Here is a 20218-nt window from a genome sequence, read left to right on the forward strand (position 1 = left end):
AACATTAACCATAAGACAGGTGGAGTGTCTATACTACTATCAGAAAAAAATATATATATATTTTTGAGACAGAGTCTCACTCTGTCACCCAGGCTGGAGTGCAGTGGAACAATCTCAGCTCACTGCAACCTCCGCCTCCCAGGTTCAAGCAATCCTCCTGCCTCAGCCCCCCTAGTAGCTGGGATTACACGCATGCACCACCATGCCCAGCTAATTTTTGTATTTTTAGTAGAGATGGGGTCTTACCATGTTGGCCAAGCTGGTCTCAAACTTCTAACAGGCGATCCACCTGCCTCAGCCTCCGAAAGTGCTGGGATGACAGGCGTGAGCCACCGTGCCCAGCCAGAAAAAATAAATTTTAATATAAAAACTTCTATTGGCTGGTGTAGTGCCTCATGCCTATAATCCTAGCACTTCGGGAGGCTGAGATGGGAGGATTGGCTGAGGCCAGGAGATGGAGACCAGGCTGGTCAACATAGCAAGACCTCATCTCTGTAAGAAAAAAAAAAAGAAATAAATAAAAAATAAAAAACTTGGCCGGGCGCGGTGGCTCAAGCCTGTAATCCCAGCACTTTGGGAGGCCGAGACGGGCGGATCACGAGGTCAGGAGATCGAGACCATCCTGGCTAACACGGTGAAACCCCGTCTCTACTAAAAAAAATACAAAAAACTAGCCGGGCGAGGTGGCGGGCGCCTGTAGTCCCAGCTACTCGGGAGGCTGAGGCAGGAGAATGGCGCAAACCCGGGAGGCGGAGCTTGCAGTGAGCTGAGATCCGGCCACTGCACTCCAGCCCGGGCTACAGAGCAAGACTCCGTCTCAAAAAAAAATAAATAAATTAATTAATTAATTAAAAAAAAATAAAAAAAAAAATAAAAAACTTACTGAGACAAAGAAGGATGTTTTATAATGATAAAAGAGCTAATTCATCAAGAAGACACGATAATTATAAATTAAACATATATGCACCTAACAACAGAGTCCCAAAATAAATGAAGCAAAAACAGGCAAAATTGCAGATAAAGAGATAATTCAGCCGGGCGTGGTGGCTCACGCCTGTAATCCCAGGACTTTGAAAGGAGGCTGAGGCAGGTGGATCTTGAGGTCAGAAGATCGAGACCATCCTGGCTAACACAGTGAAACCCCGTCTCTACTAAAAATACAACAAATTAGCTGGACATGGTGGTGGGCGCCTGCAGTCCCAGCTACTCGGGAGGCTGAGGCAGGAGAATGGCGTGAACTCGGGAGGTGGAGGTTGCAGTGAGCCAAGATTGCACCACTGCACTCCAGCCTGGGCGACAGAGCAAGACTCCATCTCAAAAAAAAAAAAAAAGAAAAAAAAAACCCAGCTAATTCAACAGTAATAGCTGACAAGTTCAACACTTCACTCTAAATAAGGGGTGGAACAAGTAGAGAAAATCAGCAAGAATATGAAAGAGTTGAACAATACTATTAACCAACCTAACTGATACCTATCTAACACTCCACCCAACAGAGCAGAATATATAAGCAACATTCTCCATAAGACCATACGCTAGGCCCTAACACAAATCTCAATAAATTTAAAGGTACTGAAAAATACTAAGTATGTTCTTGAACCACAATGTAATTAAAGTAGAAATTAATTATAAAGGTACATTTAAGAAATCCACAAATGGCCGGGCGCGGTGGCTCAAGCCTGTAATCCCAGCACTTTGGGAGGCCGAGACGGGCGGATCATGAGGTCAGGAGATCGAGACCATCCTGGCTAATACGGTGAAACCCCGTCTCTTCTAAAAAAATACAAAAAACTAGCCGGGCGAAGTGGCGGGTGCCTGTAGTCCCAGCTACTCGGGAGGCTGAGGCAGGAGAATGGCGTGAACACGAGAGGAGCAGCTTGCAGTGAGCTGAGATCCGGCCACTGCACTCCAGCCTGGGTGACAGAGCAAGACGCCGTCTCAAAAAAAAAAAAAAAAAAAAAAAAAAAAGAAATCCACAAATATTTGAAATTAGTATACTTCTATTTCTTTTTTAGATCTACTCCTGAACCCAGCACTCACTTCCAAATAATTCACAGGTCACAGAAAAAAATCACACGGCAAATATTTTCAACTGAATAAAATATTCGAACTGAATAAAAATCAAACACAGGCCAGGTGCCGTGGCTCACACTCGTAATCCCAGCAATTTGGGAGGCTGAGGCAGGCAGATCACTTGAGGCCAGAAGTTTGAGACCAGCCTGGGCAACATGGTAAAACCCTGTTTCTACTGAAAACATAAAAATTACCCAAGGGTGGAGGTACAAGCCTGTAATCCAGCTACTCGGGAGGTTGAGGTAGGAGAATCACTTGAACCCAGGAGGCGGAGGTTGCAGTGAGCCGAGATTGTGCCACTGCACTCCAGCATGGTCTACAAAGCAAAAACTGTCTCAAAAAGAAAACAGAGAAGGAGGGCAGAAGGGCACACTTCCCAGCTGATTTGAAGGCCAGTGTTGCTCTGACACCAAAATGAGACAAAGACATAGCAGGACAAAATATAGACCAGCATCTCTCATAAATATGAGGAAAAAAAACAAACACCAAAAAGATTAGTAAAGCTGCTGGGCACAGCAGCTCATGCCTCTCAATCCCAGCACTTTGGCAGGCCAAGGTGGGCGGATCACCTGAGGTCAGGAGTTTGAGACCAGCCCGGGCCAAAATGGTGAAACCCTGTCCGTCTCTATTAAAAATACAGAAATTAGCTGGGTGTGGTAGTGGCTGCAGTCCCAGCTGTGGAGAGGCTGAGGCAAGAGGATCGCTTGAACCCGGGAGGCAGAGGTTGCAGTGAGCCGAGATCGCACCACTGCACTCCAGCCTGGGCAACAGAGTGAGACTCTGTCTCAAAAAAAAAAAAAAATTGGAGTGACTAAACGCTCCCAAGTACTCTGATTATGGTAGAAAAAGTTATACAATCCTGAACTACCATTTCTAGCCTACAAAAGTTCTCTTGAATTTTTGTGGAGCAGAGGGCTGAGTAACAGAAACAGAGGAACCATGGACAGTCTCTCTTGTGTGGCTCTGCAGGGGTGTGGACGGCTGGGAAGCACTGACCAGCAACCCTCAGGGTTTCTGGCCACCACGTGTGGGGCCTCCCATGAGAGCACTACCTGGCATGGCTCATGTGAGCCTCCTGCAGGGTCTTCGCGGAGCCAAGCAGCAGCCCCGGATTCCCAGAGGGAGGGACAGGGAGGGGAGTCAGGCGAGGTCCGAGGCACCAGGAGCACACGGGGAGGGAGGGCCACCCAGGGGTCTTTGCAGCGAGGGAGGAGGCAGGGGCACTGAGCGCGGTGTGGGTGAGGCCTACCTTGCGCTGGCAGAAGGTGGAGCAGTAGTTGACCTTGTGGCAGCCCGTACACTCATTCATAGCCTCCCGGCCGCAGTTAACGCAGGACTGCTGCAAGAAGGACACAAGAGGCTGGTCAGTGACGTGGCTGCGGAGAGCCCCTGAGACACTGGGGACAGAGGCAGGTGCAGGCGGGAGGCCCTGAGGTCTGCCCATTGGACTCCTGACTGCACCTCTGCCCCAGTGCTGCTCAGAACGTTCTCGTCACCTCCAGAATCAGCTCTTTCCTAGCCTCAGTGCAGTTTGCCCCCTACATTCATTCACTGGAAGATCAGCATGGCCCAGGAGCAGTGGCTCACACCTGTAATCCCAGGACTTTGGGTGGCCGAGGCAGGTGGATCACCTGAGGTCAGGAGTTCAGCACAGCCAACATTGTGAAACCTCGTCTCTACTAAAAACACAAAAATTAGCTGGGTGTGGTGGTGGCCACCTGTAATCCCAGCTACTTGGGAGGCTGAGGTGGGAGAATCACTTGCACCCGGGAGGCAGAGGTTTCAGGGAGCCGAGATCGCACTACTGTACTCCAGCCTGGGCAACAGAGTGAGACTCCCATCTCAAAAAAAAAAAAAAAAAAAGGAAAATCAGGGCCGGACGTGGTGGCTCACGCCTGTAATCCTAGCAGTTTGGGAGGCTGAGGTGGGCAGATCACGAGGTCAGGAGATCGAGACCATCCTGGCTAACACGGTGAAACCCGGAGACTGCGCCACTGCACTCCAGCCTGGGTGACAGAGCGAGACACGGTCTCAAAAAAAAAAAAAAAGGGAAATCAGCATGGAAATCTTTCTCCAAACTCCAAAGAGCTTCACTCCAGCCAGGCCAGCACAGAAAATCAAACTCAGGAGTCCACCACTCCCAACACTCCTGAGCAGGTAGCCTAGGTGGCGCCAGCCTGGGTGCACTGTGGCAGGCGTGTGTCCCAAACTGCAGCGGCAGCACCACAGCCAACATCCCCACCCCCCACCCGAGCCGGCTTCTGTGGTGGATTGAAAAGATGACATGGGGCTGGGCGCGGTGGGCGGTGGCTCATGCCTGTAATCCCAGCACTCTGGGAGGCCGAGGCAGGCAAATCACGAGACCAGGAGATTGAGACCATCCTGGCTAACACGGTGAAACCCCGTCTCTACTAAAATCCAAAAAATAAGCCGGGTGTGGTGGCGGGCGTCTGTAGTCCCAGCTACTCGGGAGGCTGAGGCAGGAGAATCCCTTGAACCCAGGAGGCAGAGCTTGCAGTGAGCTGAGATCCGGCCACTGCACTCCAGCCTGGGCGACAGAGCGGGACTCCATCTCAAAAAAAAAAAGAAAAAAGAAAAACGACACCAGAGGTTTGTGTACTTTCTCCTGGAATTACATTATTGCAGCTTTTCTTTCTAATCAGCGCATAGATCAACATGCTGTCAATGATTAATGTTTGTGGCATGACTAAGGTGCTTGACAGTTTTGAGTTCCGCCGTCAATGTCAATGCTCTCGGAGACGGAGAAGGCCACCGGGCCTAGGAGAGGCCTCAGCGACGGGACCCGCACGCCCGGTACGCGCCCAGATCATCCGCAGGCACTGCGGGAGAGGCCGTGGCCAGTGAGTGAGTGGCAGCGTCTGCAAGCAGCTCCGGAAACGACCCCAGTGCGGCCTCGCGGTTCCTGCACAGGCAGCCCGGCTCTGAGGCTCTGTTCTGATGCTTGCCTCCCTTCTTCGCAAACGTGATCTTTAGCATTTTTCCAGTTGTAAGACATTCAGAGCTCCAACATTCACTCACTTCAGAAAACAGGAGGCATTTTGGTACTAATTTAGGTTGTCCCCTGCCTCTACTTTATGTATTTATTTATTTATTTTTTTTGAGATGGAGTCTCACTCTGTTGCCAGCCTGGGGTGCAGTGGCACGATCTTGGCTCACTGCAACCTCCGCCTCCTGGGTTCAAGTGATTCTCCTGCCTCAACCTCCTGAGTAGCTGGGACTACAGGCACCTGCCACCACATCTGGCTTTTTTTTTTTTTTTTTTTAGTAGAGACAAGGTTTCACCATGTTGGCCAGGATGGTCTTGATCTCTTGACCTCATGATCCACCTGCCTCAGCCTCCCAAAGTGCTGGGATTACAAGCTTGAGTCACTGCGCCCAGCCTTTTATTTATTTATTTATTTATTTTTGAGATGGGAGTCTCATTCTGTTGCCCAGGTTGGAGTGCAGTGGCGCAATCTTGGCTCACTGCAACCTCCGCCTCCTGGGTTCAAGCGATCCTTGTGCCTCAGCCTCCCCACAGCTGGGACTACAGGCACGCACCACCACGCCCAGCTAATATTTTTGTATTTTTAGTACACATGGGATTTCACCATATTGGTCAGGCTGGTCTCAAACTCCTGACCTCAAATGATCCAGCTGAGTCGGCCTCCCAAAGTGCTGGGATTACAGGCATGAGCTACCACACCTGGCCTGTGCCTCTACTTTAAATGACAAAATATTTCTTGGAAAGTCTGTGACCACACAGAAGTTCCTCGAAGAAGAACACAGCTTCTGTAGCTTTATTAACATCCTGGGTTGCTCTGTGGATGGCCGGGTCCAGCCCCTCAGAGACCTGGGTCAGGTGGGGTGGGAGGCTGGCGGGAGCGTGGTCGGTGTGCCCCCACGCTGAGAAGAGCACGAGGCTCCGCGTCCAGCAGTCCCTGTGCACCACACACCAGGACGTCCTGTACTTGCCCCCCAGCATAGTTCCTGGAGGACAGCACCCCTGAACCGAACGTCCTGTTGCCTCGCGGGCACCTCTTTGGCCTCAGCTGGGACTTTCAACCGCTCGGCCCTTTCGCAGTACACCCTTTGCACAACCTTCTTTTAAAAAAAAAACACAAAAAAATAACTTTTTAGGAAGGTTAGAAGGAGTTTTGGGGTCTGAATTAGAGTCAGAGGCAGTAGCATGAACTCATGTTCTCTTCACAGATACAGAAACGGCTGCGGAGACGTTCATACGAGGGTGACACAGGTGACACCCTCGTCCCTGCTCTGCAGCTGACGGCCTCCAAGCGACAACATCCCAGCAGCACCGGACCCACCTGGCACCCAGGCCTCACTCTCTAAGACTCTCCAGTAAAAGGATCTGGGCTCCTTGGAGAAGGGGCTGGTTCCCGGGCCAGGGCAGGGAATGCAGGAGGAGCCTAGAGCACCCTACAGTGCCAGGAAGTCAGGACGTGGCCCAAAATGAAAAATCTGTTGATGGGGGTGCGTCAGGGGACCCAGGAGCTGACTGCAGGAGCTCCCCAGGGCCAAGGACAGATAGTGTGAATCACAAAAAAAGTAGTATTGTATTCTAGCTCAGAGTTTAAAACATACATAAAATGAGCTCATCCTGATACAAACAAATGATCAAATAAATAAATACAAGTCCAAGCTCTTCCGGTCCTCCCCTGTCTAGGAGGAGCCCCCGGCCGTGGACTTGCCCCCTGACTAAACGTGCAAGGGGAGAAGCAGCCCTGTTACCAAGGAGACAGCCGCAGACACCCTGACTCTGGTGAGGAAGGTCAGAGCTGTCTGTAATGTCACTTGGATGTCAGAGACGCCACAGTGGTGTAAGACAGGCGGCGGCACTCCTCCCTGAAACCTGTCATCCACCCCCACCAGAAAGCACAAGACAAGCCTGGGTTGGGGCACCTGGACAAACTGCCTGGCCAGACCCCTCAGAACTGCAGGGCACGGAAGACAAGGAAAGACTGAGAGACCATCACAGGCCTGAGGGTGCTGGGTAAATGGCGCACGGGAGGCCATCTCCCACAGGTGGCAGCGGGGACAAGGTCCTGGAGCAGAAACAGGATGTTGATAGTGAAATTCAAAGTCTGGAGTTCACAGTGACACCCAGTGCTGGATTCTGAGCTACAACAGCCACGCCCTGTGGACTCAGAAGTTACAGAAAGGAGGCTGCGGAGTGGCAGAAGGGATCTTCTGTGCTCACTCTGCAACTTTTCTGTAAACCTAAAATTATCCCGAAATACGTTTATTTTTAAAAATAACCATTCATTGGCCGGGCGCAGTGGCTCACGCCTGTAATTTCAGCACTTTGGGAGGCCGAGGAGGGCGGATCATAAGGTCAGGAGTTCGAAACCAGCCTGGCCAACATGGTGAAACCCCATCTCTACTAAAAATACAAACATTAGCTGGGCGTGGCGGCAGGCGCCTGTAGTCCCAGCTACTCGGGAGGCTGAGGCAGAAGAATTGCCTGAATCCGGGAGGCAGAGGTTGCAGTGAGCCGAGATTACACCATTGCACTCCAGCCTGCACGACAGAGCAAGACTGTCTCAAAAAATAAAAATAAAATAAAAAAATACCCATTCATTACTGTGGAAGAGGTGAGTTGCGTTGCAGAAGGTTAGGACAAGACACCGCGTTTCTGCTGCCAAGGACATTGATGAGTCCATTCTGTACTTTCAGGAAACCGTCAGGAAATCACAGGACTGTGGACGGCACAGAGGGCAGAAGTGCCCAGGCCTGCCCGGACACCCCGAGAAGCTCATGCTGCCGAGCAGTGGCACTGCCACTGGCATTCAGAGTTCTCTGGGCTGCGGGCGGGCAGAGGATGAGACTGCAGCAGAGCACCCTCAGCACAGACTGCGAAGGGGTTTCCGGGCCGGCCTTCCTTGCTGCAGGGGCCCCCACCTGCACATCACACAATGGGAACACACCTCTGGCAACACAATAGCTGGTGTACTTTGGTCCAGGTGGAAAAAAAGCCTTGTGAATCACATATGCTGGTTTCACTATAATTGATTTTTAAATTAGACAAATTACAGATAACAAAGCCACTCCTTCAGAAACAGCCAACCAAGAGTAAGACCATAAGATCACATATAAAATGCCTATTAATTTTTTTTTCTTTTCTTTTTTTTTTTTTGAGACGGAGTCTCGTTGTGTCGCCCAGGCTGGAGTGCAGTGGCCAGATCTTGGCTCACTGAAAGCTCCGCCTCCCAGGTTCACGCCATTCTCCCGTGAACCGAATAGCTGGGACTACAGACGCCCGCCACCTCGCCCGGCTAGTTTTTTGTATTTTTAGTAGAGATGGGGTTTCACCGTGTTAGCCAGGATGGTCTCCATCTCCTGACCTCGTGATCCGCTCGCCCTGACCTCCCAAAATGCTGGGATTACAGGTGTGAGCCACCGCTGCCTGCCAATGCCTATTAATTTTTTAACCATCAAAGAATAAGCTAATAATGTATTCATTATTCTTTCTGCAAATAAAGCTAAGTCTAACTTGCAAACCTAGATACTGGCCAGGCATTGTGGCTATACCTGTAATCCCAGCACTTTGGGAGGCTGAGGCGGGAGCATCGCTTGAGCCCAAGAGTTTAAGGCCAGCATGGGTGACATGGCAAAACCCTGTCTATATATATAAAAAAAAATTAGCAGGCCGGGTGCGGTGGCTCAAGCCTGTAATCCCAGCACTTTGGGAGGCCGAGACGGGCGGATCATGAGGTCAGGAGATCAAGACCGTCCTGGCTAACACAGTGAAACCTCGTCTCTACTAAAAAAAAAAAAAATACAAAAAACTAGCTGGGCGAGGTGGCGGGCGCCTGTAGCGCCAGCTACTTGGGAGGCTGAGGCAGGAGAATGGCGTGAACCCGGGAGGCAGAGCTTGCAGTGAGCTGAGATCTGGCCACTGCACTTCAGCCTGGGCGACAGAGCGAGACTCCGTCTCAACAACAACAACAACAAAAAATAAGCTGGGCATGGTGGCATGCACCTCTCAGTTACTAGAGAGGCTGAGGTGGGAGGATCGCTTGAGCGTAGGACGTGGAGGTTGCAGTGAGCTGAGGTCGCACCACTGCACTCCAGCCTGGGTGACAGAGGGAGAACATGTCTGGAACGATACAAAATAATAATAATAAAAAAGAAAACCTAGACACACCCAGGATGGAGTTGAGGCCGTGGTTGGAGGCGGCCTGGTGGAGTGTGTATCTCACAGGGAGTGCTTTCTTTATGACTTATTCTCAGAGGATGTGAACGCTGCCAGGGGCCTCGTTGGAGCCGACTCCATGTCACCATCACTCCTGAACTGACTGTGGCCACAGGGGCCTCCGCTTGCTTCAGGAGCCAGGTGACTGGAGGGCGACTTGGCCTTGGGGTTCAGAGCCGCTGGGAGAACCCTGAGTACCCTTTGCAGATCCACTCCTGGGTCTCGTCCCAGAGGCTCCTTTCCCGGCACTGCGGTGAGTTCAGGTGAAGCAGCCGCCTCGTTCCATAGGCCTGGCCCCTCTGGAGAGACAGAGGGGAGAGTGAGCAGGAAGCCAGTGGTGGACGGGGCTTCAGGAGAACCTGCTGGACCCTGAAGCTGTGAACTGGACGCTGGGGAGCCCCAGCGTCACCCTGCATGGAGGCTGAAATACAAAGCCCCCGACACAGGGCAGGCAGGGCCAGGCGGGGCTCGGATAGACGGGGCCCGGGGGCTGCTGCTGCGCACCCTTGAGGTCTGCCCCCAGGACCACTGTGGCTTCACCGACGCCCACCATGGGGCAGAGGGCTCCCCATGACTGTGTCCCGTGAGGGTGCAGCAGCTCAGCTTAAAAGTAAGATAAATGTAAATTAGACTGGATTACTCTCCCTTGAGGAAGCAACAGAAATAAGAGAAAACCCTCATAAAATCAAGCAGATTTAGCTGAAAGCTGAGCCGCACGCGTAAGGAGATCAAAGGATTAGTCTAACAGCATCATTTTGAGCTGGGACAGAGTTTGCCGTTTCTATGAAATGACCATGATACAGATCTCTGAGGAAGCATCGGGCAAAATCAAATTTACAACCTGCCCCACCCCTGCCCCCGAAAGCCCACACACCTCATCCCGCTGGTCAGGCTGGGTCCCGCTGAGGTGGGAATATTCGCGCAGCCACCTCTGTGCTTTTCCCAGCCTGCCCCACCAGTGCCGCTTCACCCTGTTCTGGGCACCTGGCCGCCCCTCCCGTCTCACCACACCCCCAGCTCCCTCGGGAGACTCCGAGGCTGCGTTTCTGGGGGCTTCCACACTGCCGGCCGTGCTCCAAAGAGTTCCCTGGAGACGTGGGGATGGCGGGCTGCTCCCGAGTATCCCAAAGACACCAGCAACCCTCGCTCACTCGGCCACGGCGGGACACAGGTCCGGCTTTGGAATCTGCCCTCTGATGCAGAACAGCTGACTGAGCTGCCTTGGGTCTGGCCAGGCCGATCTGGCTCACGTGAATGTTAGGCTGACACTAGAGAACAAGGCAGGCAAAGCCCTCATTTACAAAACCCCCATGCCTGGACTTCAGGGAAATGTCACCGAAACACAAGCCCCTCTCAGCGCTGCCTGTGGCACCGGCGGCCTTACAGTGTCGGAGGCCCGCGGGGAAGCGGCTGCTCTGGGTCTGGCTCCACCCTTCCAGATCCCCAGGCACGAAGGCACCATCCGGGCACAGCACAGACCTATTTCTGAGCTCCCTAGGAGTCAATGACATTGTTATTTACTGTCCAACTTACATATTCTTCTCCCTTTCATACACTTCTGTGCTGTGCTATATTTAATACTTTAAAAGGAAGTTAGGGAGACTGAAGAAAGCCTAAGAGAGAGCTACTAGAAACAGGGATAGGCTGGAGGAATGGGGTTTGGGCTCAGGGCAGCATGGCCAACAACAAGTTGGGGCCACAGCCGTGAGTCCAAGACCCCGCAGCCACTCGGCTGGCTTCCACTGGACACTGTGCCCTTGACGGCCAAGGGCATCTGCTCTTCTGCCTTGCTGAATCTCTGCAGAGCTCATTACATACACACGAATGCAGATTTCCCATGGTTAAAACTGGAAACAATCCCCTTAATAGCTTCAGCTGGGCTACACTTGATTTTTTTTTTTTTTTAAATTCCAGCTAAAAGGCCGGGTACGGAGGCTCATGCCTGTAATCCCAGCACTTTGGGAGGCCAAGGCAGGCGGATCACCTGAGGTCAGGGGTTCAACACTAGCCTGGCCAACATGGTGAAACCCCACGTCTACTAAAAATACAAAAATTAGCCAGGCATGGTGGCAAGTGCCTGTAACCCCAGCTACTTGGGAGGCTGAGGCAGAAGAATCGCTTGAACCTGGGAGGCACAGGTTGCAGTGAGCTGAGATTGTGCCATCACACTCCAGCCTGAGCAACGAGAGCGAAATTCCATCTCAAAAAAAAACCCATTCCAGATAAAATGTTGAAGTGGCAGCGTCAGGCCTCCCCTCCCCACTGCTGGAGGCACGGGAGCTCTGTGATGGGTGCTCACGAGTGAGGCTTCCTCATCCCCACACGTGGACCTTTCCATTCAGAGACAGTGCCGTCCACCTGTCAAACCCTGACTTTCCAGCACAAATTACAAATAACTATTTAGTGGCACAAAACAAGCTTGTCCAACCCATGGCCCGTGGGCTGCATGCAGCCCAGGATGGCTTTGCATGAGTCCCAACACAAATTCATAAACTTTCTTAAAACATTATGGGCCGGGCACGGTGGCTCATGCCTGTAATCCCAGCACTTTGAGACGCCAAGGCGGGTGGATGACGAGGTCAGGTGTTCAAGACCAGCCTGGCCAACAAGGCAAAACCCTGTCTCTACTAAGAAAAATAAAAAAACTAGCTGGGCGCAGTGGTGCGCACCTGTAATGCCAGCTACCCGACAGGTTGAGGCAAGAGAATCACTTGAACCCGGGAGGCAGAGGTTGTGTGTGGTGAGTTGAGATCACATCACCGCACTCCAGCCTGGGCAACAGAGCAAGACTCCGTCTCATAAAAAGAAAAAACAAAAAAAAAGATGAGATTTTTAATGTGTGGCCCAAGACAATTCCTCTTCTTCCAGTGTGGCCCAGGGAAGAGAAAAGATTGGACACCCCAGCATAAAGCCTTCCTCCCATTCTGCAGTGGCCACGAAAACTCACTTTCATCCTACTGTTGGGGGAACCATTCGGTCCTTCCTACAGGGCAGGAGGAGGCCAACATGCAACCACGTTCCTCCCCTCGCCGACTTCCAACTCCCGCCCGTCCCAGTCTGCACCCCCAGGCTCCGGAGGCTGCTCTGTGCTGCTGTCGCCGCCGGCTGAAGGGACACAGGCTGAAGAGACACAGAAGTCCTGGTAGGATGGGCCTCCCCTCCGAGCTCTCGTAAGATGCCTGTGGGGCTGATCTCAACGGAATCTCCGCGTCTGATTCAGAGCCATCATCTCACCAGACCCCAGCAGCCTTGCTCCGGCCTGGGTGCTGTAGCCATCATGTCACCACAATGGTCCAAGTGACCATCACCTTTGCTAGAATGGCTGCATGCACACGGCATGGGCACGGGCAACCACGTCTGCAAGAGCCTGTGACTGTTCACCAGGTGAGCCCTCAGCAGGGCAGCAGGGCTGTCAGCAGGCAGCAGGGGGGTCAGCAGGAGAGCAGGGGGGTCAGTAGCGCAGCAGAGGGGTCAGCAGGGCAGCAGAGGGGTCAGTAGGCAGCAGAGGGGTCAGCAGGGCAGCAGGGGGGTCAGCAGGACAGCAGGGGGCAGCAGCACCATGAAAATCTCTTCCAGTCAAGTGAGCCTGCCGCACCCCCAGAGGGCACGATGCCCGTTCCCAGCCTCCCTGAGCACAACCGCCGTCCTGATGCTCTGAAAGGGATGATATCTTGTTTTTCACTACTGGCCTGGGGGCCAAGAGCAGGGGCTCATGCCTAGAGTCCCAGACTCTGGGAAGCTGACTGGGCAAATTTCTTGAGACCAGGTGTTCAGGATCAGCCTGGGCAACATAGCGAGATCCTGTCTCTATAAAAAACACAAAACTGGCCGGGCGCGGTGGCTCAAGCCTGTAATCCCAGCACTTTGGGAGGCCGAGGCGGGCGGATCACGAGGTCAGGAGATCGAGACCATCCTGGCTAACACGGTGAAACCCCATCTCTACTAAAAATACAAAAAGAAATTAGCCGGGCGTGGTGGCGGGCGCCTGTAGTCCCAGCTACTCCGGAGGCTGAGGCAGGAGAATGGCGTGAACCCGGGAGGCGGAGCTTGCAGTGAGCCAAGATCGCGCCACTGCACTCCAGTCTGGGCGACAGAGCGAGACTCCGTCTCAAAAAAAAAAAAAAAAAACACAAAACTTACCTGGGCATTGTGGCTTACATCTGTAATCCCAGCACTTTGGGAGGCCAAGGAGGGTGGATCACTTGAGGTCAGGAGTTCAAAACCAGCCTGGCCAATATGGCAAAACCCCATCTCTACTAAAAACACAAAAATTAGCCAGGCGTGCTGGTGCGCACCTGTAATTCCAACCACTTGGGAGACTGAGGCAGGAGAATTGCTTGAACCCGGGAGGTGGAGGTTGCAGTGAGCTGAGATCCTGCCACTGCACTCCAGCCTGGGTGACAGAGCAAGACTCATCAAAAAAAAAAAAAAAAAAAAGACACCTCTGGAGTGAATATCAGGCTTTTGACCTTTCCTCCTCCATCTCCTCAGTGGTTCTTCTTGCAAAGGTCTGGTCTGCTGGACTCTAGGAGATGGCCCCATCACAGGAAGCACCGTGGTCCTGTCTGCTAGCATGGCTTCCCAAAGTTGTAGGTTCATTTAAGATGTCTCAAGAAAATGGACAAAACAGGGCTGGGTGCAGTAGCTCACGCCTTATAATCCCAGCACTTTGGGAAGCTGAGGCGGGCGGATCATGTGAGGTTGGGAGTTCGAGACCAGGTGACCAACATGAAGAAACTCCATCTCTACTAAAAATACAAAATCATCCAGGCATGGTGGCACATGCCTGTAATCCCTGCTACTCAGGAGGCTGAGACAGAAGAATCGCTTGAACCCAGGAGGTGGAGGTTGCAGTGAGCTGAGATCACGCCATTGCACTCCAGCCTGGGCAACAAGAGCGAAACTCTGTCTCAAGAAAAAGGAAAAAAAAAAAAAAAAAACAGTTCACTTTTGTAGCTACCAGAAAAAAGAAAATGAAACCCACTGTGTCTGGGCCACCATGCAGGAGTGTGAAGCAGCATCCACCCCAAGCCATGGCACTGAGAGGAGGAAGAGAGAAGATAGGGCATCACACTCGGTCCCTCTAAGTCCTCACTCAGCTATTCACACTGAGAGGAGGACAGGGTGTTACACCTGGTCCCTCTAAGTCCTGGCTCAGCTATTCACACTGAGAGGAGGAGCACAGGGTGTCACACTCAGAGCCTCTAAGTCCTGGCTCAGCGATTCACACTGAGAGGAGGAGGACAGGGTGTCACACTCGGTCCCTCTAAGTCCTGGCTTGGCTATTCACACTGAGAGCAGGAGGACAGGGTGTCACACTCAGTTCCTCTAAGTCCTGGCTCGGCTATTCACACTGAGAGGAGGGGGATAGGGTTCACACTTGGTCCCTCTAAGTCCTGACTCAGCGATTCAACTAATGGCTTTACAAATGACACATCCGATACACAGCTTGAGAGAAAGGGCACGCAATGCTTCTAACACTTCCTGACATTTCTTCTAACTCCTGACGTTTTCAGAAGCATGGGATGTTCACTGCAACAGCTGCTTCCAGCTGAGAAAGGGGCCGCCCTTTCTAACTTTTTAAAAGGCTTAGCCGTCTACCAAATGGGATTTTAAGAAAAAGGGATTTCATGTCACATTTCTTTCACAGAAGTACATAAAATTACAAATAAAATTCAAAGCCCAGGCTTTCAGGGCAGGGACCCGGCTGATCCAGCAGCATCAGACACTCTGACTGCCGAATGGGCAGGGGACAGAGGCAGCCAGGTAACGCAGCAGGGACAGGTGACGCAGCAGGGACAGGTGACGCAGCAGGGACAGGTAACGCAGCAGGGACAGGTGACACAGCAGGGACAGGTGACGCAGCAGGGAGATGGAGCCAGGATGGCTTCTCCCAGAGGCCAACCCAGGCCACCAGACGTGGGTGGCCACACCGTGGTAGGAGGCTGCAGTCACCCTGGCCGGAGCTGACAAAGTGCCTGGAAAATGAGGGGAGAAACCCCAGAAAGGAGCAGGCACAGAGAGAAGACATCCCCATCCAGCACATAAATGCTCCCCACGTACTTGTCTGACCCTGAGCTGCTGACGCAGTGTGTGGGGAAGACTCCCAGGGGCCCAGCAGAAACGGACGGCTGGAGGACGGAGAACACTGAGTTGAGACGGCGGCTGCTGCTCACCACCTGAGAGTCTGGAGTTTCAACCTTCACAAGTTAGAGGCTTAAAAACACCTCAGGCTTCCCAGGAACATCCAGAAAAACCACACCTTCGCAGATCCAAGACTAAGGATGTGTCAGGCAGAAGCAAAAGCCAGTCAGACCTGCCCTAACAGCATAAACACTGAGCCTCTTCAGGGTGATCGGCAGGAATTCAGCCTCCGAGAACAAAGCCCACACTCTTCAGGGGAAGACAACAGAATCCAACAGAATTCAGAGTCTCTACCATATAAACTCCACCATATTAACAGTATATAAACTAAAATTCCAACAGACAATCAGGAAGTACTAGACGTGTGAAGAAGGGATAACAGGATCCACGGTGAAGGGAAAAATTAGCCAAAAGAAGTAGATCCTGAGACCAGGCGTGGTGGCTCACGCCGGTAATCCCAGCACTTTGGGAGGCCGAGGTGGGTGAAACACCTGAGGTCGGTCAGGAGTTCAAGACCAGTCTGGCCAACATGGCAAAACCCCATCTCCAATAAAAAAAATACAAAAAATTAGCTGGGCATGGTGGTGTGTGCCTGTGATCCCAGCTACTCAGGAGGCTGAGGCAGGAGAATCACTTGAACCAAGGAGCTGGAGGTTGCAGTGAGCCGAGATGGGGCCACTATACTCCAGCCTGGTGACAGAGCAAGACTCTATGTCTCAAAAAATAATAAATAAATAAATAGGCCAGTGTGTTAGCTCATGCCTGTAATCCCAGCACTTTGGGAGGCCCAGGCGGGTGGATCACTTGAACCCAGGAGTTCAAACCAGCCTGAGCAACATGGCGAAACCCCGTCTCCACCAAAAATACAAAAATTAGCTAGGTGTGGTGGCACACACCTATAGTCCCAGCTACTCAGGAGGCTGAGGCAGGGGAATTGCTTGAACCCGGGAAGCGGAGGTTGCAGTGAGCCAAGATTGCGCCGCTGCACTCCAACCTGGAAAACAAGAGCGAGACTTGTCTCAAAAAAAAAAAAAATACATATATATATATATATATGTGTGTGTAAGTGACAACCCAGAATTCCACATCACTCAAAAATGTCCCTCAAAAATAAAGGTGAGGCCGGGCGCGGTGGCTCAAGCCTGTAATCCCAGCACTTTGGGAGGCCGAGACGGGCGGATCACGAGGTCGGGAGATCGAGACCATCCTGGCTAACACGGTGAAACCCCGTCTCTACTAAAAAAATACAAAAAACTAGCCGGGCGAGGTGGCGGGCGCCTGTAGTCCCAGCTACTCGGGAGGCTGAGGCAGGAGAATGGCATGAACCCAGGAGGCGGAGCTTGCAGTGAGCTGAGATCCGGCCACTGCACCCCAGCCTGGGCGACAGAGCGAGACTCCGTCTCAAAAAAAAAAAAAAATTAAAAAAAATAAAAAATAAAAAATAAAGGTGAAAGAGGGACATTACAGATAAACAAAAACAGAGAATTCATGGCCAACAGACCGATATGAAAAGAAATGCTAAAAGTACATCTTTAGGTTGAAGAAAAACAAGATTTGAACCACACTATGAACCACCTTGAGCTAATGACGTTACAGAAAATGAAAACCAATGACTGAATAAAACTCTTTTCAAGAGTATATGTAATATTCACCACAAAGAGTATATACATGATCATAAAACACTTCTTTTTGATTTTTTGAGACAGGGTCTCATTCTGTTGCCGAGGCTGGAGCACGGTGGCGTGATCACGGCTCACTGCAGCCTCTATCCCCTGGGATCAAGTGATCCAGCTAATTAATTAACGAAACATTCTGGCCGGGCACAGTGGTTCACGCCTGTACTCCCAGCACTTTGGGAGGCTGAGGTGGGTGCATGGCTTGAGCTCAGGAGTTGGAGATCAGCCTGGCAGCACAGCGAGACCCTCTCTCTATGAAAAATACACAAATCAGCCAAGCCTGGTGGCACATGCCCACAGTCCCAGCTACTGGGGGGCTGAGGCGGGAGGATTGCTTGAGCTTGGGAACTTGAGGCTGCAGAGAGCCGAGGTCACACCTCTGTACTCCAGCCTGGGTGACAAGGTGAAATCCTCTCTCCAGCTTACTCGGGCTCTAGTAATTTCTCTTTACTCTATTCATGTCACCCACCCAAACCTTTACATTACCTAAAAGTCTTCAATCTAAGTAAAGGGTTCATATGAAGTAGAGACTTCATATGAAAAGAGGTCGAAGGGGCCTAAGTGACCTTTTGCTTGTGCTGCAGTAAGAGGAAGCTGCAGAAAACATGGGTACGACGCCTGGGAGCCTCCCACCACGCACAGGAGCCGCCTTCTGAAGAACATGCCAGAGCTGGCAGGGCTTTGTAACAGCAGATGGAGGGAGCTTGGCACCAGGGAGGCGCTGAGCATTCGCCCTGCCAGTCACTGATACTCAGAGACTCAACAGATGATGTTCTCCAAATTTCATAAAATATAAGCACATTTCACTAGGGGAAGACAACCTGAAGTATGAATAACGTCTAGAAAAGCTGAGTATTCAGAATGGCTGATGTGCATAAAATCGTTTCCCTTTCCGAAACAAAGAAACCTTCTCTACAAAAACCAAAACCACCTTGACACTAATAGCTGCCACTTTTCTGTAGAAAAAGCTTCATTTGTAAGTAAATGACTCTCCACCGCTCCCTTTTCCAGAAAGGTGGGGCAGGGGCCTTGTAGGCCAAGGTGGGTCTTACACGGCTGGGCGCAGGCGCCAGGGCGGCCTGAGGGACTCAGCACAGGTCGTGTCTACCCATTTATTCCAAGGTTACCTCCTTCCGCTCTGCGTCAGCGTGGATCTTGGCCTGGTTTGCGGCAGCTTCTCGGTAGGTGCTGGCATGTTTGGCTTGCTCAAACAGCGTCTTCAGCTGCTGTGCGGTGGTGAGCAAGGAGTTGACCATCTCCTCCAGGTACAGCCAGCTCCGCGGCTCTGACAGCTCCAGCCCATTGACCAACGCGGGAGGTGCCGCTTTGGTGGGAGTCGGGGGTGGGACGGCAAGCGCAGGCAGGGATGTCAACACTAGAACATTTGGAAAGCAAAATAAACCAAGAAATGAATCAATTTCCTAGCTTCAAAATGGCCCCCGTTAAAAATTATCAGCTGGGCACAGTGGCTCACGCCTGTCATCCCAGCACTTTGGGAAGCCAAGGCGGGCGGATCATGAGGTCAGGAGATGGAGACCACCCTGGCTAACACAGTGAAACCCAGTCTCTGCTAAAAAAAAATACAAAAAATTAGACAGGCGTGGTGGCGGGCGCCTGTAGTCCCAGCTACTAGGGAGGCTGAGGCAGGAGAAAGGTGTGAAGCCGGGAGGCAGAGCTTGCAGTGAGTCGAGATTGTGACCCTGCACTCCAGCTTGGGTGACAGAACGAGACTCTGTCTCAAATAAATAAATAAATAAATAAATAAAATTAAAAAAAAAAATTCTAATCACTCAGCGCAGTGGCTCATGCCTATAATCCCTACACTTTGGGAGGCTGAGGTGGGAGGATCACTTGAGCCTAGGAGTTCAAGACCAGCCTGGGCAACATAGCAAGACCTTGTCTCTACGAAACAAAAATCAAAAACAAAAACAACTAGCTAGGTATGGTGGCATTCACCTGTGATCCCAGTTACTTAGGAAGCTGAGGCGGGAGGATGGTTTGAGCCCAGGTGGTCGAGGCTACAGAGAACCATGACTGCACCACCGTCCTTTGGCCTTGGTGACCTGAGACCCTGTCTCAAAAAGAAAAAATGCCAGGCATGGTGGCTCACACCTGTAATCCCAGCACTTTGGGAGGCTGAGGCGGGCAGATCCCTTGAGGTCAGGAGTTTGAGGCCAGCCTGATCAACATGGTGAAACCCGATCTCCACCAAAAAATGCAAAAATTAGCTAGGCGTGAAAGTGTCTATAATCCCAGCTACCCGGGAGGCTGAGGCATAAGAATCATTTGAACCCGGGAGGTGGAGGTTGCGGTGAGCTGAGATCATGCCACTGTACTACAGCCTGGGTGACAGAGTGAGACTCCACCTCAAAAAAAAAAAAGAAAACTCTCACATAATGTCGGAAGTCGGGTAAAAAACTGACCAACAAACAACAAATCACTGCCCGATGACATCTCCCCAGCACCTGACACCCCCCCAGCACCTGACACCCCCAGCACCTGACCACTCCCAGTACCTGACACCCCCCAGCACCTGAGACCCCCAGCACCTGATCACTCCCAGTACCTGACACCCCCCAGTACCTGACACCCCCCAGCACCTGACCACCCCCAGCACCTGACACCCCCCAGCACCAGACACTCCCCAGCACCTGACCATCCCCAGCACCCAACACCTCCCCAGCACCTGACACCCCCAGCACCTGACCACCCCCAGCACCTGACACCCCCCAGCACCTGACACCCCCCCAGTACCTGACTCCCCAGCACCTGACAACCCCCCAGCACCTGACACCCCCCCAGCACCTGACACCCCCCAGCACCTGACACCCCCCAGCACCTGACATACCCCCCAGCACCTGATAGACCCCCAGCACCTGACACACCCCCCAGCACCTGAATCCCCCCAGCGCCTGACATCCCTCTAGCACCTGACACCCCCCCAGCACCTGACAGCCCCCCAGCACCTGACACACCCCCCAGCACCTAACATCCCTCTAGCACCTGACACCCCCCAGCACCTGACATCCCTCTAGCACCTGACAGCCCCCCAGCACCTGACATCCCTCTAGCACCTGACACCCCCCAGCACCTGACACCCCCCAGCACCTGACAG

At 52.2% G+C, this 20218-nt stretch overlaps 1 protein-coding gene and 1 long non-coding RNA gene across 3 annotated transcripts in view; one reads left to right on the forward strand and one right to left on the reverse strand.

Annotated features, from left to right (window-relative positions):
- The window catches only part of DEAF1 (DEAF1 transcription factor), a 51579-nt gene that overhangs the window by 8265 nt on the left and 23096 nt on the right, over positions 1–20218 (reverse strand). For both annotated transcript variants that reach the window (XR_013403358.1, XM_015113248.3), the window contains 2 exons: positions 18231–18478; positions 3320–3409 (listed from right to left, as the gene is read on the reverse strand). Coding sequence is in view for 1 of the 2 variants with exons in the window: in XM_015113248.3 (XP_014968734.1) it covers positions 3320–3409; positions 18231–18478 (338 nt within the window). In the remaining variant the exon portion in view is untranslated. The remainder of the gene's footprint in view (positions 1–3319; positions 3410–18230; positions 18479–20218) is intronic.
- On the forward strand, positions 13982–15482 carry LOC144334031 (uncharacterized). The gene is made up of 2 exons (XR_013403375.1): positions 13982–15049; positions 15104–15482. It is a non-coding gene; the product is annotated as an uncharacterized LOC144334031 (long non-coding RNA).

The sequence above is a fragment of the Macaca mulatta genome, chromosome 14 (genome assembly GCF_049350105.2).
Source record: "Macaca mulatta isolate MMU2019108-1 chromosome 14, T2T-MMU8v2.0, whole genome shotgun sequence".
Taxonomy (NCBI): Eukaryota; Metazoa; Chordata; class Mammalia; order Primates; family Cercopithecidae; genus Macaca; species Macaca mulatta.